This window comes from Eucyclogobius newberryi, unplaced genomic scaffold (assembly GCF_026437365.1).
Source record: "Eucyclogobius newberryi isolate DKJ021-1_F unplaced genomic scaffold, fEucNew1.0.hap1 SCAF_16, whole genome shotgun sequence".
Taxonomy (NCBI): domain Eukaryota; kingdom Metazoa; phylum Chordata; class Actinopteri; order Gobiiformes; family Gobiidae; genus Eucyclogobius; species Eucyclogobius newberryi.
The window spans coordinates 20,534,261-20,552,605 of record NW_027315790.1 but is presented as its reverse complement, the minus strand read 5'-3'; the positions used below and the strand labels follow the sequence as shown (position 1 = coordinate 20,552,605).

At 38.8% G+C, this 18,345-nt stretch overlaps 2 protein-coding genes across 2 annotated transcripts; one reads left to right on the top strand and one right to left on the bottom strand.

Moving 5' to 3' along the window:
* Nucleotides 1–2,732: 2,732 nt before the first annotated feature.
* LOC140361936 (leucine-rich repeat and immunoglobulin-like domain-containing nogo receptor-interacting protein 1) lies at nucleotides 2,733–7,885 on the bottom strand. Its single transcript, XM_072447849.1, has 3 exons — nucleotides 7,679–7,885; nucleotides 5,294–5,362; nucleotides 2,733–5,149 (listed from the first exon to the last, which is right to left on the bottom strand). Exon 3 carries the CDS (start codon nucleotides 5,130–5,132, stop codon nucleotides 3,291–3,293), a length of 1,842 nt encoding a protein of 613 aa, XP_072303950.1. The 5' UTR covers nucleotides 5,133–5,149; nucleotides 5,294–5,362; nucleotides 7,679–7,885; the 3' UTR covers nucleotides 2,733–3,290.
* A 3,777-nt stretch (nucleotides 7,886–11,662) lies between these two features.
* LOC140361945 (cathepsin K-like) lies at nucleotides 11,663–18,004 on the top strand. Its single transcript, XM_072447859.1, has 7 exons — nucleotides 11,663–11,892; nucleotides 11,963–12,085; nucleotides 14,096–14,248; nucleotides 14,855–15,079; nucleotides 17,216–17,381; nucleotides 17,687–17,792; nucleotides 17,867–18,004. Exons 1-7 carry the CDS (start codon nucleotides 11,674–11,676, stop codon nucleotides 17,964–17,966), a joined length of 1,092 nt encoding a protein of 363 aa, XP_072303960.1. The 5' UTR covers nucleotides 11,663–11,673; the 3' UTR covers nucleotides 17,967–18,004.
* Nucleotides 18,005–18,345: the final 341 nt, after the last annotated feature.

The window sequence follows — 18,345 nt, the reverse complement described above, 5'->3', positions numbered from 1 at the left end:
ACCTGGTTTAGTCCTGGTTTAGCCCTGGTTTAGACCTGGTTTGTTGTACAACCCTAATCATGCCATAACACTGTTCCAGGAAATTTGCGAATGTTTTTATGTTTATGTATGTATTTAGCGTAAAATGTCTGTGAACGACGGTGGCTCAACAGTAGAAATGGGTCACATCTCTTCACAACATACACTGATAAGAGCCTGTTTATTTCTGCCTTTGACGTTACATGAAAGCATAATTAAAGCTGGTGTTATTTACATCATGGTGGTGTCTCGTCAGAGGAGGAGGCGGCGGCGGTTGGTTTCTCTTCTTTAGCTTCACATTTGCATGTTTACATTGCAAAGTGTTTCCACTGGTGAAACCATGAGTAAAACACCTTTGGTTCACACACCCTGCCATGTTGTTTTTCCCTCCTCATGCTCAACATGCTTTGTGTTTACAGCGTAAAGATGTGAGCATGTCAGCACTTATGCAGAGGAAGTTTATGTCCTCCATCCATCTTTTTACGCTTATCCGGGGCTGGGTCACGGGAGCAGTAGTCTAAGCAAGGACTCCTAGACTTTCCTCTCCCCAGATACTGATACCTTGATCCCAAGGCATTCCCAGGCCAGCCGAGAGACATAGTCCCTCCAGCGTGTCCTGGGTCTTCCCGGGGCCTCTTCCCGGTGGGACATGCCCGAAACAGGGAGGCGCCCAGGAGGCATCCGGAACAGATGCCCGAGCCAACTTAGCTGGCTCCTCTAGAACGTGGAGGCGCAGCAACTCTAGTCAAAGCTCCTCCCGTGTGACTGGAGGAGGACTCTAAGAGAACTAAGGGAGCACCCAGCCACCGGGCGGAAGAAACTAATTTCGACCGTTTGTATCTGCAACCTTGTCCTTTCGGTCATTACCCAAAGCTCATGACCATAGGTGAGGGTAGGAACATAGATTGACGGGTAAATTGAGAGCTTTGTCTTTCGACTCTGCTCTTTCTTCACCACAACGGTCCGATACAGGAGGATCCGTAAGGGGCCGGTGCAGAGAGATCTGGGCTGCAGTCGATGGCAGGGACTTCGACAACCTCTAAGCACAAAAACTGACTCCGGGGACATGGAACGTCACCTCACTGGGGGGAAAGAACCTGAGCTTGTGTGGGAATCATGGATGGATCTATTATATTATGGAATCATGGATGGATCTATTATATTATGGAATCATGGATGGATCTATTATATTATGGAATTATGGATGGATCTATTATATTATGGAATTATGGATGGATCTATTATATTATGGAATCATGGATGGATCTATTATATTATGGAATCATGGATGGATCTATTATATTATGGAATTATGGATGGATCTATTATATTATGGAATCATGGATGGATCTATTATATTATGGAATTATGGATGGATCTATTATATTATGGAATTATGGATGGATCTATTATATTATGGAATCATGGATGGATCTATTATATTATGGAATTATGGATGGATCTATTATATTATGGAATCATGGATGGATCTATTATATTATGGAATTATGGATGGATCTATTATATTATGGAATTATGGATGGATCTATTATATTATGGAATCATGGATGGATCTATTATATTATGGAATCATGGATGGATCTATTATATAATGGAATCATGGATGGATCTATTATATTATGGAATCATGGATGGATCTATTATATTATGGAATCATGGATGGATCTATTATATTATGGAATCATGGATGGATCTATTATATTATGGAATCATGGATGGATCTATTATATTATGGAATCATGGATGGATCTATTATATTATGGAATCATGGATGGATCTATTATATTATGGAATCATGGATGGATCTATTATATTATGGAATCATGGATGGATCTATTATATTATGGAATCATGGATGGATCTATTATATTATGGAATCATGGATGGATCTATTATATTATGGAATCATGGATGGATCTATTATATTATGGAATCATGGATGGATCTATTATATTATGGAATCATGGATGGATCTATTATATTATGGAATCATGGATGGATCTATTATATTATGGAATCATGGATGGATCTATTATATTATGGAATCATGGATGGATCTATTATATTATGGAATCATGGATGGATCTATTATATTATGGAATCATGGATGGATCTATTATATTATGGAATCATGGATGGATCTATTATATTATGGAATCATGGATGGTTGCAGGTCGTGCCTAATTGCGCATGTGCAGTGGAGAAGTGAAGCAACAGCAGCATCAAGTTTCAACAACTTAAAACTAGATTTTAGAGACAAATATTTGTTTGCAGCCAAGGCTCTGCCTGTTCACGTTTCTAATGATTAGACGTTAGTTAGTAATACAAGTAGTAGTTTGTGTAATTAATTGATTGGTAAAGTGAGACCTTTCAATCCATCCAGCAGGAAAAATGGGTATGGTAGTTTATCCCAGTAGGATAGGCTTAATGTGGGAGACTCGGGTTCAAGTCTGCTTGCCCATCCATAAGTCACTGTAAGCTACTGGCGTTACACCCAACACTAAATAGGACAATGTACTGTTACATAGACTTCTATGTACAACCTGTGGTTGCAGAGGAGAGAAGGAATTCATTTTACTGCTCAACAACAGCACAAAGAGTCACGTGGCAGTGGCCTCTTGTGTGTCTATAAAAGTCTAATATCTTACCAGAGTTTCCTTAAATACTATGAATAATAACAAATCAGACAAACATGTGAACATTTACATTTTAATTCAACATAGCAATAATATTAAACTATATAAATTATCAAAGTCTATTTATACTAATTGTTTGCCTCCTTGTCATGCATAATGAAACACTGTAGGTTACATGAGGAAATAAATTTTATCCTTACATTTAAATCAAGTTTTTATGGAAGTTTTTTGCAAACTAACAATATGGAATAATTTCGTCTAAGAGAGTCCCTGATTTATGTGCTAATTTCCTCTCTTTTCTCATTTTGCAAACTTAAAGATGATCTTACCAACTAAATCTCTACATACATATCACTCATGCACGGTAGAAGGCACTGGAGGTTCTATTAGGTAAAGCTTTTGATAATTAATTTGGTGTTTTTATGGCTAGAAATGACCGTTTCTCCACGGATCTGACCTGTAACATGACCTGGTGGTGTCACCTTCTTGTTCTTATGTAGATAAAGAAGTTTATTGCCATGGAACATTCCAGGCAAAGCATTAACATCTCCATCACGACCCCATCACCAGAAAAGTTACATAGTGCATCTTTAGGTCCCACATTTGTTACACAAGTCAGAGCAGTTTCATTGTAAACCTGCCTGTCGTCTCGGAGCAGTTCCCACTGCCACTTCTGGGCATAGCGCTCCGAGGCACATACGCTATAGTGGCTGTGTGTTTTATTTGCCCTTTACTTTTGCTCCAGAAAAACATAAAGATGAAACACAAGCAGACAGACCCAAAGAAGGACAGAAAGCCTATGGTCGCTGCTATCAGTAACGTTTTGACATCAAATGGGGGCTCCTGGGTGGCGCTGGCATCTGGAGTGGCAGATGGCGCAGCGAACCACGACTTGAGATGGAATTGCTTTTTAGGGGCTAATGATTGAAAGCCCCTGACGTTGAGGCTGATGTGGAGACTGTCATTTCCCGCTGCGTTCGACGCTACACAGACATAAGTGCCGCTGTCTTGTGGCTGTGCGTAGCGGACCTCCAGTGAGCCATTGGGCAGAGCTCGCAGCCTTCCGACGGGCAATAAGGGTCTGAGCGCGGGGTCGAGCCAGGTGACAGATGGCGCCGGGTGACCTTCTGCATTGCAATAAAGCATCACCGTTTGCCCTTGGTCAACACTAACCTCCTGTTTTCTGCGTCGTCTTATTCTAGGCCGGCGACATGTCAGCAACCGTGAGAGATCTTCCTGTGAAAATTCAAGAAAGTTCAACCCCTGCTCCTGACTAGATTTGGCACAAACTGGTATATTTCCACCAAAATTCAGGTACAATTGCCGTTTTACCACCCACAGCAAGCGACAATCACATACAAGCGGGTTGTTGTCAAGTCCAAGCCCTTGCAAAGTGTCAATTGATTGAAAAGCTCCAGATTCAAGTGTGGTGAGATAGTTTCTTGATACATTTAGCACCCTGAAATACACAAGGCCTTTAAAACCTTCAAGTTCAATGTGAAACAAGGATCCGCTAACTAAGTGAAACTCTTGTAGGCGAAGCAAGTCTCCGAGAGCATTTTTGTTAATATAAGTGATTGGGTTGTGCGAAAGATCCAAGCGTACAAGGTAAACCAGATGATGCAGAGGGATGTACGGGAAAGTACTAAGGTTGCAATGAGTGATAGTTAGAGATGTAAGATTTAAACCGAAAAGACTATTGACTGAAAGGGTCTCAAGCACAGACCAATGTGACATAACAAGTTGCTTAAGACGCCCAAGTGGATAGAAGGAGAAATTTGGCAATGTAACCAGCCCAAAATGGTGAAAATGTAGACTTTGTAGCTCGCCTAGTTGAGTTATCGCTGTAGTTGGCACGTCGGTAAGGTTACCCCCATCTAGATACAGCTCTTGCAGACTTGTTAAGCCTGTGAACGCATTATGAGAGACAAAAACCAGGTCATTTTGTGATGCTTTAAGACAGCGCAGGGAAGGCAAATCACGGAAAGTAAAAGCCAACAACACAAGGATCTCATTGTCGCTAATATCTAGTAGCTGCAGTTTGGGTAAGCCGCTAAACGCCTCCACGGGAATAATCTTCAAGTGATTGCGAGCGAGTTTTAGAGTCATCAGAGCTTGCAACCCAACAAAAGCTTCAACTTCAATTATCACCAGGATGTTGTTGCTAAGATCCAGCTCCTGCAAGCGTGTTAAACCTCCAAACTGTTGACTAGCCACAGATCTTATTTTGTTGTGGGTTAAATTGACTGATTTGGTATTCGAAGGCAGTTGGTTTGGGATTGTGCTTAGCTGAATGGAAGAACAGTTCACCCTTTGTTCGGATACATTGCAAAAGCAAGGCTGTGGACACTCAATATCTGAGGATAATGCCACACCAGCCCCAAACAGGCATAGAGCAGCCCACACCAGCCGCTTGTCCAGCATAATCCTCATAAACAACTGGAGGCCGGCCTGCATCTGTCGACGAGGAGCAGCTGAGGAGAGAAGAAGAGAGAGAGCCATTCAAACTACACAGTAACAGTCAACACACCAGCAAATATGTGTGGGGCAGTCGAGGGATTAGTTGGTAATAGACTTTAGTCGAAATAAATGGGTTAATAAATAGTAGTTATACTCACGCTTTGGTTAAACAGAAGTAGTTTTTCATTACCAGGCACACACAGTACAGGGATGTTGTTTCTTAAAGCCTATAAGGAAGAAACAAGACAAAAGATAGATAGATATTTAATCTTATTTTCAGTTCCCTGTTATGGGAACCATTTTGAGGACTTCTCCCTACTTAGAAAGAATATTTTTTATGTTTATTTTTTGTAATTAGATATATTATGTTTATATATTATATATTTATAGTATGTATTAATATACATACATTATTATTATTTTTTACCGCATTATTTTTTTTAATCGATCAAAACCCAATGATCACCAATGAAATTCAAAATCTGAAATGTTTAGAATTGCGTTCAATCAAGTGAATGGACATTATTTGTACACAGACGCAATATGAAAGGACTTTAAACTAAACTACAAAATACCATGTCCTAACCAGGACCCTAACCATTGTGTGTTACACAATTACAATTAGAAAACTTCAGCCCCTCAAAATCTTTTAGGTTTTGACAAAGTGTTTCCCTGTGAATTGATTGTAATTGGTACTAACCCTAATTGCTCTTGCAAAACCCTTACTAAGTAAATCTCTGACCTCCATAGGTGCACCATAATCACATCCTTTAGCTTCAGCTGAAGCTTTGCATCTAGCACCTAGCATTGAGTGGTGGCTGTGTCCTTGTTGAGTCCATAGAAAACCTCATCAAAGCTCTGTTTATTCTTACGGTCTTTGTGTTTACTGCCTTGTTACAAACTGGACCTACTCCTGTGGAGACACAGGGAGTCTGTAAACTATATAAAATAATATACAAAAAAATATAGAGCGCATATTGCTATAATTACTAAAATTACATTTGTGCAATTCTAAATTGCTTTTAACAATGAATTTTGCCAACAAAAGAGCAGTAAAAAATCAAGTAATATTACAATAGCCTGTAATATTTTTAGCTGCGAGACAAGACTCTAATTTTATTTTAAAAATGTCTTTGCTCGTAGACTTTCTTAGACAGGAGAGGAGCGTGTGAAATGGGGATGAGAGAGAAGGGAAGACATGCAGTAAATTATCTGAGACGGGAATCGAACATGGAGGCTGGCATATGTGTGCTGTGCCTTAACCACTCGGCCACCGGGCAGCATATACATACATACTCTAAATACTTGAACAAAAAATACAACATGACATATCATTTGTGCGTCTATACATAATAATGGCCAGTAGAGGGCAGTAAAAGCAAAAGTATAGGTGAAGCAGCTTGTTTACCAGAGCTACTGTGGAATGCCTGGTCTTTATTAAATCTTGCAATATAAACTCTAAAATAAGTCAATACTTGTTTATGACGAAACACACACACACAAACAGCTCTCTGTCACCTTTAAGAGCCAACGGAGAGGAAGCAGACCAACTGTGGCTCTACAACATAATCTGTTCATTAAAATGTGCCATTGTTTGTGCACAGTTCCCATACACAGTGATATAAAAGGAAACGCTTTGGAGTGCGATGCCACCTTCCATCCTGTGTCACGCTGAGCATGTGGCGAAGGAACAGAATAACACTATTATTCACATTTTCTATTCTGCGATCATAACAGCCTCAAAATTATAGCAATTGAACAATCACACTGATATGTATTAAATTAATCTCCCCTAAGGTTGCAGATGATAGCCTTTTATGGGATGTTTCTGTATGTTACATTTACATAGCACTTGTCTTTTAGTCTTTCATGGGATGTTTCTGTATGTTACATTTACAGTAAATTACTTCTAATCTAACACTATCTTATTCCTCTTTTCAATTCCTGGATATAGACACCACAACATGACAAAATAACAGTGAAACTTTTCACTAACCCATCCCATTTTCTCAAGTTTGTGACCATCTTTACACATTTAAAATGTGTGAATTACAAGATAAAGAGAACATGACAAAAACGCCCAGATAAAAAGGTAGTTTACGTTCAGATGTATGTTTTGTATTGTAGATTGAATTAAAAAGACAACATTTTCCTTCTGAAATTGTCATGACTGTTTTTTATTTTTCAACCTGAAAAATCCCGATAATCGATAAACCTAATAATATTTACATCCTATTCCTGGATTTATATTTAGCGCCACTTCTGACTCTGTCTTAAATCCAATCCGATAACAATGTCCTGAAATTAATAAACACAATACAATAATAGTAACACCTTAGATTTATAGAGAATCTTTCAGCACACTGGATACATTATGCATTATTCATCCACTCCAATGGAGGTAAAATACTTGGTTACAGATTATATTATGGTTACAAAATATATTATGGTTACAAATTATATTACATCTGATATCGCATGCATTTTTAGCACTTCGTTCAGATATTAGTCAACCTCGTTTATCATATTATGTGTTTCCTTACTGTTTTAAACGAATCCTCAACAGGTAATTGAGTTGTTCCTCAGTTGCTTGGAGACAAGAGTACGCAGTGACTGATGCTGATGATGACAGCTCATCCCAGGAGCCGTTAATGATAGACTTGTTCAGATCTCCCCCATGAGCGCTCAAACTAGGACCAGAAAATTGCAAAAAATAATTGAATCACAGTTATTGCTGCCACTACAACAGCTTCAGCTTTGGAAGAAAAGTCAGAACAATTTCAGGCTCTGTTAGAAATGAAAAATGTACCAATAGATAAAGTTCTTCTTGTTTGAAATTTTCTTTTAAATTTATATACATATTTTTTTCCTTAAAAATTTAAATTAAAAACTTTCTTTTCAGGACAGGCAGGAGTATTCTCTGGTTCTGTCTTGCTTGGTCTGTGGAAGGGAGGTTCGCTGCTCACTGGAAGGATTATAAACGCTGTCTCATGGACCTCGTCCAAAACGCTGCTCTGGACAACAGGATGTAGTCACAGGTCAGCCAAATATAGAGATTTAGGAGCAAACACCAGATGGGAATGATTTAAAGCAACACTTAGGAATAAAGAAATCAGCTATCGAGGATTGCGGGGTGGACTTTGATTTAAGTATTGATTCTGAGTGGTTTTAAATCCCTGTTTTTGTATCAGATTAGCTGTTTATACACTTTTCTGTAATGCTTTATCTTGTGAAATGGCGTTACTGCAACGGCGTACTTTGTCACTGCTGTATAACATTTACATTCTTCTCTATGATATTTTGAGTTTTTGGTTTGCTGTGTCTGTTTATAACAAACTTAATGATGGACATGGATATATTAATTACCGGTAAATTAATAAATTGAGTCCAGATCTCACTAAATCACTAAAGATTATTAAATAAACGTTGGCCTTTGAATGCACAGATTTTTGCTTATAACAGGAAACCCATAAATCAAACAATGAAATGTATTTGTCGAGCACAATCTATACAAAACGTGCTTTAGAACCATAAAATATACATTAAAATCACAATAAGATACAAAATTACAATACAAAAAAAACAGAAGCAGAAACACCATAAATACATATATATAATTTAATAAATAGTACAATTTTGTGTTTAACTGTGAGAACTTATGGTTATGATAGTATTTAGCTAGAACTATTTACTACAGCTTCAGTAGTGGTGCCATTGTTCAACCCCAAAGATATGATTGTTGTCTGAATTTAATATGAAAAGTCTGTGGACTTCATCCTTAATAGATAATATAAAATTCAAATTAGTGGATTTTACTTGTGGATATTTTTTAAAAGACATTCAATCACCCATAAAGTTATTCATTTATTTGAGCTGCTCATAGGTGCCATAGGAGAGTTTAAAGCTCTCTTAACGCACTTTCTGCTGTCGTGCCCTTGGACAAGACACTCCACACACGCTGCCTCTTCACAATCCCCAATACAAACTAAAGGTGGACCTTGAGTTTCCAAGTCATTTGTTTATTTTTATCTTTCTGCAATAACTTAATTTGGATAGTGAATTTTCCTGTTGTACAAAATGGCTTAAAACTGAGTAATCTCCATGGAGACAAGAAGAAGCAGTGGAATGAAACACTAGTGGTTAGTTAGTATCATAAATTACTATAATTAAGTGCTTATTCAACCCTCTCAAGTTTGTGACCATCTTTACACATTTGAAATGTGTGAATTACAAGAAGATAACGTGACAAAAACACCCAGATAAAAAGGAAGTTTCGGTACGTTCAGATGCATGTTTTGTATTATAGATTGAATTAAAAAGACAAAATGTTCCTTCTGAAATTGTCATGATTATTTTCTTATTTTTCAACCTGTAAAATCCCGATAAACGATAAACCTAATAATACTGACATCCTATTCCTGGATTTATATTTAGCACCACTACAGCTCAAATCTTACTCTTAATCTTACTACGACAAAAAGAAAAATCCCCACTACTCTAAACTGTCCCTCATTTATTGTTGATGGAAAATATGGAACATTTCTTTACAATAGAGGGGATTTTTCTTTGTAGTAGTTTGTTGATATAGTAGTTATTGTGACAGGCCTTGAGACAATTGTGTATTTTTGGCAATAGCAATGCCTGGAGTTGAATAAATGAAGGATAAATACGTTTGTATCATACTGTGCAGAGTTGTAACATCTTTGAGACAAGCAGGTGATGGGCCCTCCACCAGAAAACGTACATAGTGCCCCTCTAAGAACTTGGTGCCACATTGAAGTGTCAGAAAAAGAGCTCCCCACATGAGAAAGAAGAAAGGCCACGGTGATTCAGAAGCTCACCATCTGCTCCCTCTGAACCTGCCTCCATCAGCAGATCTCAGGCCAAAGCCAAGACTCAGGAAGAGAAAAGAGCACCCGCAGGGGCCGAAACCAGGGGCCACCAACTCGCTTGCATAACACGACGTCCACTCTGTTCATTAACGCTGTGTCGTCAGAGGCACCTCCACTCAGGGACATCCACTGTGCTCCCAAAATACTCACTACAACACTATTGTCGAGGAGGGAGAAAATGTATGAAAGAAATACACATCATTTGATCATCACTAGACAAAAGATACGAGACATAAATTCTATGAGATGGGACGAATTGGGATTTACATTTGTATAAAGTAATTGATAAATACTTTCCTTCTTATCAAACATTATTATGTCAGGGCTTAGTTTTTTTTTATAGATTATTAGTGGTTTCACCAAATTTTGAGTATTTTACACTTCAGCAATCTGATTTGGGGGGCCGATTGGTGGCAATTAAAATATTTACATTCTTTTATTTAACATTTATTTAACCAGAAGAGTCCCATTGAGATTAAAAATCTCTTTTACAAGGGAGTTCTGGGCAAGATCCAGCAGTTGTTCCAGTTTTTTCCAGCATTTCCACGTATTGTTTGTATTGTATTGTTTGCAACTTAGTTTTAAAAGCATTTACGGACAACAAGATCTTATCATCTCGTCAGAAATACTTCTCAAATGTTCTCATAAATACGTCTCGTTTTTATCCACACAGTTCATCTACACCTTTGTAATGGCTTTCAAAGTGATGGAAATCTAGCATCTTTTGAATGGGTCCTCAAGCTGAAACCCATAAAAACAAGTCTAAAATTGTTCATTTAGTGTAAAAAACAACAACAATTGATTTCAGAATTAGCTTCTGATACTAAGCATGTTTTACCCGTTTCATTCAAATGCAGTTAAATTGTCATTCAATTGCTCCACTGTTTTATCAATGAAATTTGATAGTGATTTAAGTTGGCAGACCCGTCCATACGTTTCCATATTTTTGCATAACCCATGATTTTACATCTCATTTATGTTCTTTCTGCAGTTTTACAAACAGTCTTTGTATTTTGTGACTTTTTCAAAATTTTTGTAGAGTATTTCTTACAAAAAGATTTTGACAAACATTTTCAACATCATTTTGCAGAAACAGGAAACCTTTCTGAAGGAAAAACTGCATATGGCATCAGAAATACCACAGGTTTCACATTCCAACCACATCATTTGACAACTATTGAGAACTTACATCATATATGTAAATGAAGCATCTTTCAAGGTATAATATTATAGTATAATATAATATCTAGCTTGCACCCATCCTACAGTATAGTATGATTTCTGCGTGCGTGAGACTGCTACAAGAGTATTTTGAGCTAGAGAAGCGGCTCGATGTAAATTAGTTCCTTGTGACAACCTTAAAGGCAGTGTCTCCAACCCTCAAAACATGACTTCCTGTTTCTGTAGTTTAAAAGCCTTTGCTGCAGCAGACTGAGTGCACTCCGTTACAGGACATGCAACAGGTACGGTTGAGTTTGACTGTAATAGTTTTGTAGTTTTCATATCGGCAGATGGAGAAATGGTGAAATGATTTCTTAAAAAGTTGAGTTATTAAGTTATTGCCTTGTATCAAGTTAGTTTGACGGCTGTTCTTGTCTGACCTACATTTTGCAGTATGTCAAAAATGTGTTTTATCAAATCAAGTCATGTTCTTTCCACAGCTGTTGATACTGAATTGTAGAATAGATTTGGTGAAAGTTGTTCTATGCTGTAAATGTCTCATGGTGTTTTCAAATGATCTGTGCAGGATGCTTTTCTTCCTTGTTTTGTTTGTTTCCGTCCCCATCGGCTGTCATTCTTCATTCACCTTGAACCAAGCCTGGAAAGAGTGGAGGATCAAGCATGACAAAGTCTACGAGAACAAGGTATGAGCAGAAGTGACACCTTCATGCAATTAAAGTGGAGCAACATTAGAATAAATGTTCTGTTTTTCAGACTGAGGTGAGCTATCGAAGGGCATTATGGGAGAAGAACTTGGAGCAGATTTGGAGGCACCATCAGGAGGTGGCGGCCGGGAAATACAACTTTACTCTGGGACTGAACCACCTGGCGGACATGGTATAATACATTACTGTTACTTCCAAACCAGAACCCTAAAAACATATATTCCATCTTAATACAATCTTTAATGTGTTTTTCACTAAGCATTTTTATTTATCTATCAACAATGCCATGCAACAGAGTTATAAAGCAGTTTGATATTCAATCGTCAGACATTTATTATATATTATACAAATGTGTGTAGTGTCTAAGGTGCATTAAAAGAAGGAGGACATTTTACGAGTGTCTCCACTTGGGACAGAGATGCTGTCCTACGGAAACCATGTCGGTCCAGCCATTTGAAACACACACTACACTGTGGTGCATTAAAAATACAAGAAATGATGGGCGGGTGTTAGTATTTTTGGGGCAGGGCAACAGTTGTGACAATGATAATGATATTAATGATATGGGGGGTCGGGTTCAGATGAGCGGTTATAAAGGGGAGATGTATATTCCATTGTAATGAAGTCGGTGAGAAGATTTCTCCAGTTATTAATGTGTATGTTATTGTGGGTTTTCCAGTTCATGAGGATAGTTTTCTTGGCGGTGGTTAGAGTTGTGAGAATTGCTTTTTAAAGAAAGTATTATTTATATAGAGTTATTCAAATAGACTTTATTTGCAAAAGCAGTTTGCAGTTTACACTTTGTACAATAATGTTTTTTAAAGCCAAATGTATTTTACAGCTATCAAAATGTTATTCCATCCAACCTTGATAAAGTCCAAGCCACATGATGATAATATCTGTTGACAAAAATCAATTATTGCAATGTGAACTCTTCAAATATGAATGAGTTATTACACCTCTTCAATATGCCTTAAATGCTAATGTTGGCTTTATTCTAACTATTAAATGTAACTGAGTAAATCATCATTTACACATTTGACAGTATTTAACAATAGAATGTTAAAACAGATTGTAACAATCTTATATTTCATTCTCGTACAGTTCTAGCGCTATACAATTGTTCCTAAATATCTATAGTTTAGTTTCTGTAAAACGCAGCAGTATCAACACAGTTGTCATGGTGAGCTTTCCTGTAGTGAGACCTCTGGTGGACGTCGCATGCATAACATCATAATTCTGTGTCTTTAATTATATGAAGCTCTAATAAGACTCCACCGCGTCTTTTAATCATCAGACAGAGTTAATCTGGGGCTCAACTGCAGCCGAATCCTTAATCTAAAGCCAACGTATAGGACCTGCTCCAATTCCATTTTGTCAATCTGATTAACTACACCAAAGGCTTGGTCTTTAATTAAGGGTTCCATTTTGATGTCCTGTACTTAGTAAAAATTAACAACTCTTTAGTTCCTCTTAAAACATTTGTCCACGTGACAGAAATCTATTATTAATTATTTTTGCTTTAGACAGGTTAAAGTTTGTGTCATCACATTTACACAATATTGAGACTTTTTCTGAAAATAATTTCTACTTTTGAGCCTTTTTTTTATTAACTTTTGCTCAAGTATATATAAAAAATAAAACATCTGATTGAAACCTGGCGTAGGATTAAATGTACTTGTATTTGTATGTATTTGTTGTTGTTTCTTCTTGAGTAGTGTTAATTGTAGCTTGTAACTTTTCCTTGTGGAGGTTCTGTCACCGACTTATGGCATTAAACGCATCTTTCTTGCATTTATTCAATTACAGGTGTTTTAATTGCTAAATAAATCCCTTGAAAAACATTATTCTCACTTTGCCACAGACCTGACCTGTAATTTGGCCTGGTGGCATCATCTCCTTGTCTCCATAGAGATTGTAACTTTAATGTCATACTTACAAAGCAATAACATGTCTGAGAGTGCGTCTAAAACACACCACTCAGTTTTTAAAGGCAGTTTTTGTAGAAGTTGCCATATTGTGCGTTTGGAGCTTTCATGTTTCCTGTTGACCCTCCAATAACGAGCATCAAAGGAGAAGTTCACTGCTGATAAGAAACACAGAGGAAGTAGTGGTTGTTTCATGCAACTGACAGCAAGCGAGCCGTGTGGGCAGCGAACGCTCATTATTTCCTTCTCATCAGACGGCAGAAGAAGTGAACGAGAAGTTAAACGGGCTGAAGCCAGAGAAGTTGAACACAGCCAGAAATGCCACTTTGAAGAAACTGTCTGATTCGACCGTCCCTCGATCTGTGGACTGGAGGCAGCGTGGGCTTGTCGGCTCTGTGCAAAATCAAGTAAGACACATATATATACGGATACAAATACAAATATACATCTATCAAAGTGTACTGCTGAATGTAATGTATAGTGTTATAACAAAGTCAGCTTTCGATGCCACATTTAAAACAACCACAGTTGACGTTGGCGCTGGATAAGCTGCACAGCCATAGACATAACATCATAAAACAACTAATTCTGTTAAAGATAAAAACTATAGAAAATGTAGCTAAAGCAATTCTGAAAAACATGTTTTAGAAAAGGTGGCGTTGCAAATTTAAAGGTGTGTATGTAACTTTTCTGGTAGTGGGTCCATCAGAGGAGAGTCCATACCATGATATACTATTCAATAAATACCCAAAACGTAATAGAAACACAATACCAATCACATAAAAGCTTTAATACAAGTTTAAATGTCATCACAACTTCTCTATCAAATATGTCGCAATCATTTTTGCAAGCCTGAACAAAGGTGTGATGCAAACGTTAAACTTCTGCTGAATTCATTGGTATTAAGTTTAGTTTTTCAAGGCAATAGATGCAAGATATAAAAGTTGAAGGCTTTACTGTTGAATATTCCTGGACATCTTCATCTCCATTGAGACAAGTTTGTTTGTTTTTAGGGCATGTGTGGGTCCTGCTGGGCCTTCGGTTCTCTGGGGGCTCTGGAGGGGCAGATGAGAAAACGCACAGGAGTTCTGGAGCAGCTCAGTCCCCAGAACCTTGTGGACTGCAGCGTAGTGGACGGGAACCATGGCTGTAAAGGAGGCTATATGTCTAAAGCTTACAAATACATCATCCGCAACAACGGCATCGACTCGGAGTACTCTTACCCTTATGAACACCAGGTTAGACTCACGTGTACATTATATTTAGAACATTTATTGCCACAAGACTATAATTTAATTACTTTAAAGCTTATAGTGTTTCGCATTTTTGTCTTGTTAGATGAAATCAGAAGATCGCTTTCTATTGTGATTTATCTCAACAGCACTTTCCTGGTTAAATAATGTGATAGTTAAAAATATAAAATAAACATCTTAAAAGGTGGAATGTATAACTTTTCTGCTGGGTGGTCTGCTGCCATGTCTCAAAGATATTACTGCTTTGCTTGGAATGTTCCACAGTACAGAATTACGATTATTACACATCCATCTAGCTGTTTATTTTACTAAAAATAATCTTTCAAATCAGGCATTCTTACTGTGGGTCAGGCCACCTGCTTGTGTAGACAGCCATCCTGTGGAACATTCCTGTGAAAGCAATAACATCTCCATGGTGACAAGCAGGAGGCAAACCCTCCACCAGGGCTGGGTTGGTTAAGTGGTTTAACAGTTAATAGATGAATAAGTAAATAAACATAGTGTACTTTTAATGAGTAGATATTATCTTAATCTATCTCATACATTCATCGCATTCATCCCTTCTTGGCATTTCAACACATTTGTCCCCTCTTGGTATAACATCGCATATTGCCCCTTGATATTTCAGTGCATTTCATTGCATTTGTTTCCCTTTGGCATTTCATCTCAGTTCTTCTACCTGGGAATTGCATCGCATTTGTTCCCCCTGAGTTCATTGCATTAGACTTCCTTGCATTCTTCCACCCTGGGCATTTATTTGCATTCCTCCTCTTTGGGCATTTCATCCCCCACCCAGGCATTTCATCCTCACCCAGGCATTTCATCCCCCACCCAGGCATTTCATCCTCACCCAGGCATTTCATCCCCCACCCAGGCATTTCATCCTCACCCAGGCATTTCATCCCCCACCCAGGCATTTCATCCTCACCCAGGCATTTCATCCCCCACCCAGGCATTTCATCCTCACCCAGGCATTTCATCCTCACCCGGGCATTCCGGGCATTTCATCCCCCACCCGGACATTTCATCCTCACCCAGGCATTTCATCCTCACCCAGGCATTTCATCCCCCACCCGGGCATTTCATCCTCACCCGGGCAGTTCATCCCCCACCCGGGCATTTCATCCTCACCCGGGCATTTCATCCTCACCCGGGCATTTCATCCTCACCCGGGCAGTTCATCCTCACCCGGGCATTTCATCCTCACCCAGGCATTTCATCCTCACCCAGGCATTTCATCCCCCACCCAGGCATTTCATCCTCACCCAGGCATTTCATCCTCACCCAGGCATTTCATCCTCACCCAGGCATTTCATCCTCACCCGGGCATTTCATCCCCCACCCGGGCATTTCATCCTCACCCGGGCATTTCATCCTCACCCGGGCATTTCATCCTCACCCGGGCAGTTCATCCCCCACCCGGGCATTTCATCCTCACCCGGGCATTTCATCCTCACCCGGGCAGTTCATCCTCACCCGGGCATTTCATCCTCACCCGGGCATTTCATCCTCACCCGGGCAGTTCATCCTCACCCAGGCATTTCATCCTCACCCAGGCATTTCATCCTCACCCAGGCATTTCATCCCCCACCCAGGCATTTCATCCTCACCCGTGCATTTCATCCCCCACCCGGGCATTTCATCCCCCACCCGGACATTTCATCCTCACCCAGGCATTTCATCCTCACCCAGGCATTTCATCCCCCACCCAGGCATTTCATCCTCACCCAGGCAGTTCATCCTCACCCGGGCATTTCATCCTCACCCGGACATTTCACTGCATTTCATCCTCACATGCAGAACTCCACTGACCTGACCTGTAATTGTAATCAAAAGTGAATGTAAACAGTAATAGTTTTCCTATTCTCCAGAACAAGTCATTTATGTGAAGGAATAAAACAGCACTAGTCACAAAGAAGTGCCTGTGCCTGTTCCTTTGTGTACAACGTGTGAAATATGTTTTCATACCTTTGTATTATTTGCATCCGAGCTCCACGCTGCACATATTCAGTGTTTGAACATAAATAATTCATCGAGTGCAGCTCCTGTTAGTGCAATGAGAATGAGAATTCACAACACGTTTACCTCAAACCTGCATCTAATCAATCAATATGTTTTCAGGACGGGATCTGTCGCTATTCTGTGAAAGGGAAGGTGGCTTCCTGCTCAAACTTCCGCACCCTTCCTCGTGGAGATGAGAAGATGCTGGAGTCTGTCGTGGCCAATGTGGGGCCTGTGGCTGTGGCTGTGAACGCGGGGCTGCCAACTTTTCACTTGTACAAAGGAGGTAGTTCAGTCATTGAGTCAGATGAACAGAAACAAGGCAAAACATTACATCCACCTGCTAAATGTGTTGTCTCATGGGATGCACCGTCACATTTTGAAAATGTTCTCAAACTCATACCATATCAATTAAATATATATATAGCTACAATAAGTCAAAGCGACGAACACCAAAAATCTACCTAAGCAGAGTAAAAGCAGTCAAAATGACTGCTCTGAGAGTTCTAGTGTTAATAATTTATATTAAATTGTGTTGCACTACTATATTACAATATAAAACTAATATGAGCTGAATTGCTCTTCTTTCAGGCGTGTACAATGATCCCAAATGTGACCCCAAGTCAACAAACCATGCGGTTCTTGTTGTTGGCTATGGCACAGAGAAAGGAGAAGACTATTGGATTGTCAAAAACAGGTTGGTCTGAGATTTTGAGTAAAAACCTTGTAAATGAAGAGCAGTCTGTAATAGAAATGCTTCTGTAATTTCAGTTGGGGAGCGTCTTGGGGAGAAGGAGGATACATCCGCATGGCCCGGAACAAGAAAAATGTATGTGGCATTGGAAACTTTGCCATTTATCCAACAATTTAAGAAGCATTGATATATCTCTATGCATTTAGACCTGATTGGAAATAAAGAGTCTAAAATTCACCTTCAACTTTGTCTTTTGTATTCATGGTTTTCAGCTTTCTGTATGAAAAAATATAGAATAATTCATTTTGAATATGGTAACCCACAAATGGAGAGTTTTCATGAACATTAACTTAATATTTTTGAATGTGTAATTTCTGGGGCAGGTTAACAGCTGAGTTGAGGGAATCAGAGGTGATCATATGAGTTATGTTATATTGACTAAATATATATTTTTGTATTATGAGTGACAATTGGCTGTGCTTATTTTGTACTTTCCACGGTGATACAAAAAAGATCATATATTTTCTTCCATATGTTATTTTGACTCATGTAAATA

Excerpts from the sequence above, each read along its gene's own strand:
- LOC140361945 (XM_072447859.1), top strand. The coding sequence starts at position 11,674 with ATGTTCTTTCCACAGCTGTTGATACTGAATTGTAGAATAGATTTGGTG. Across the intron at positions 11,893-11,962 it reads ACAAAGTCTACGAGAACAAG|ACTGAGGTGAGCTATCGAAG; the intron begins GTATGAGCAGAA and ends TCTGTTTTTCAG. Across the intron at positions 17,793-17,866 it reads TATTGGATTGTCAAAAACAG|TTGGGGAGCGTCTTGGGGAG; the intron begins GTTGGTCTGAGA and ends CTGTAATTTCAG.
- LOC140361936 (XM_072447849.1), bottom strand. The coding sequence starts at position 5,132 with ATGCAGGCCGGCCTCCAGTTGTTTATGAGGATTATGCTGGACAAGCGG.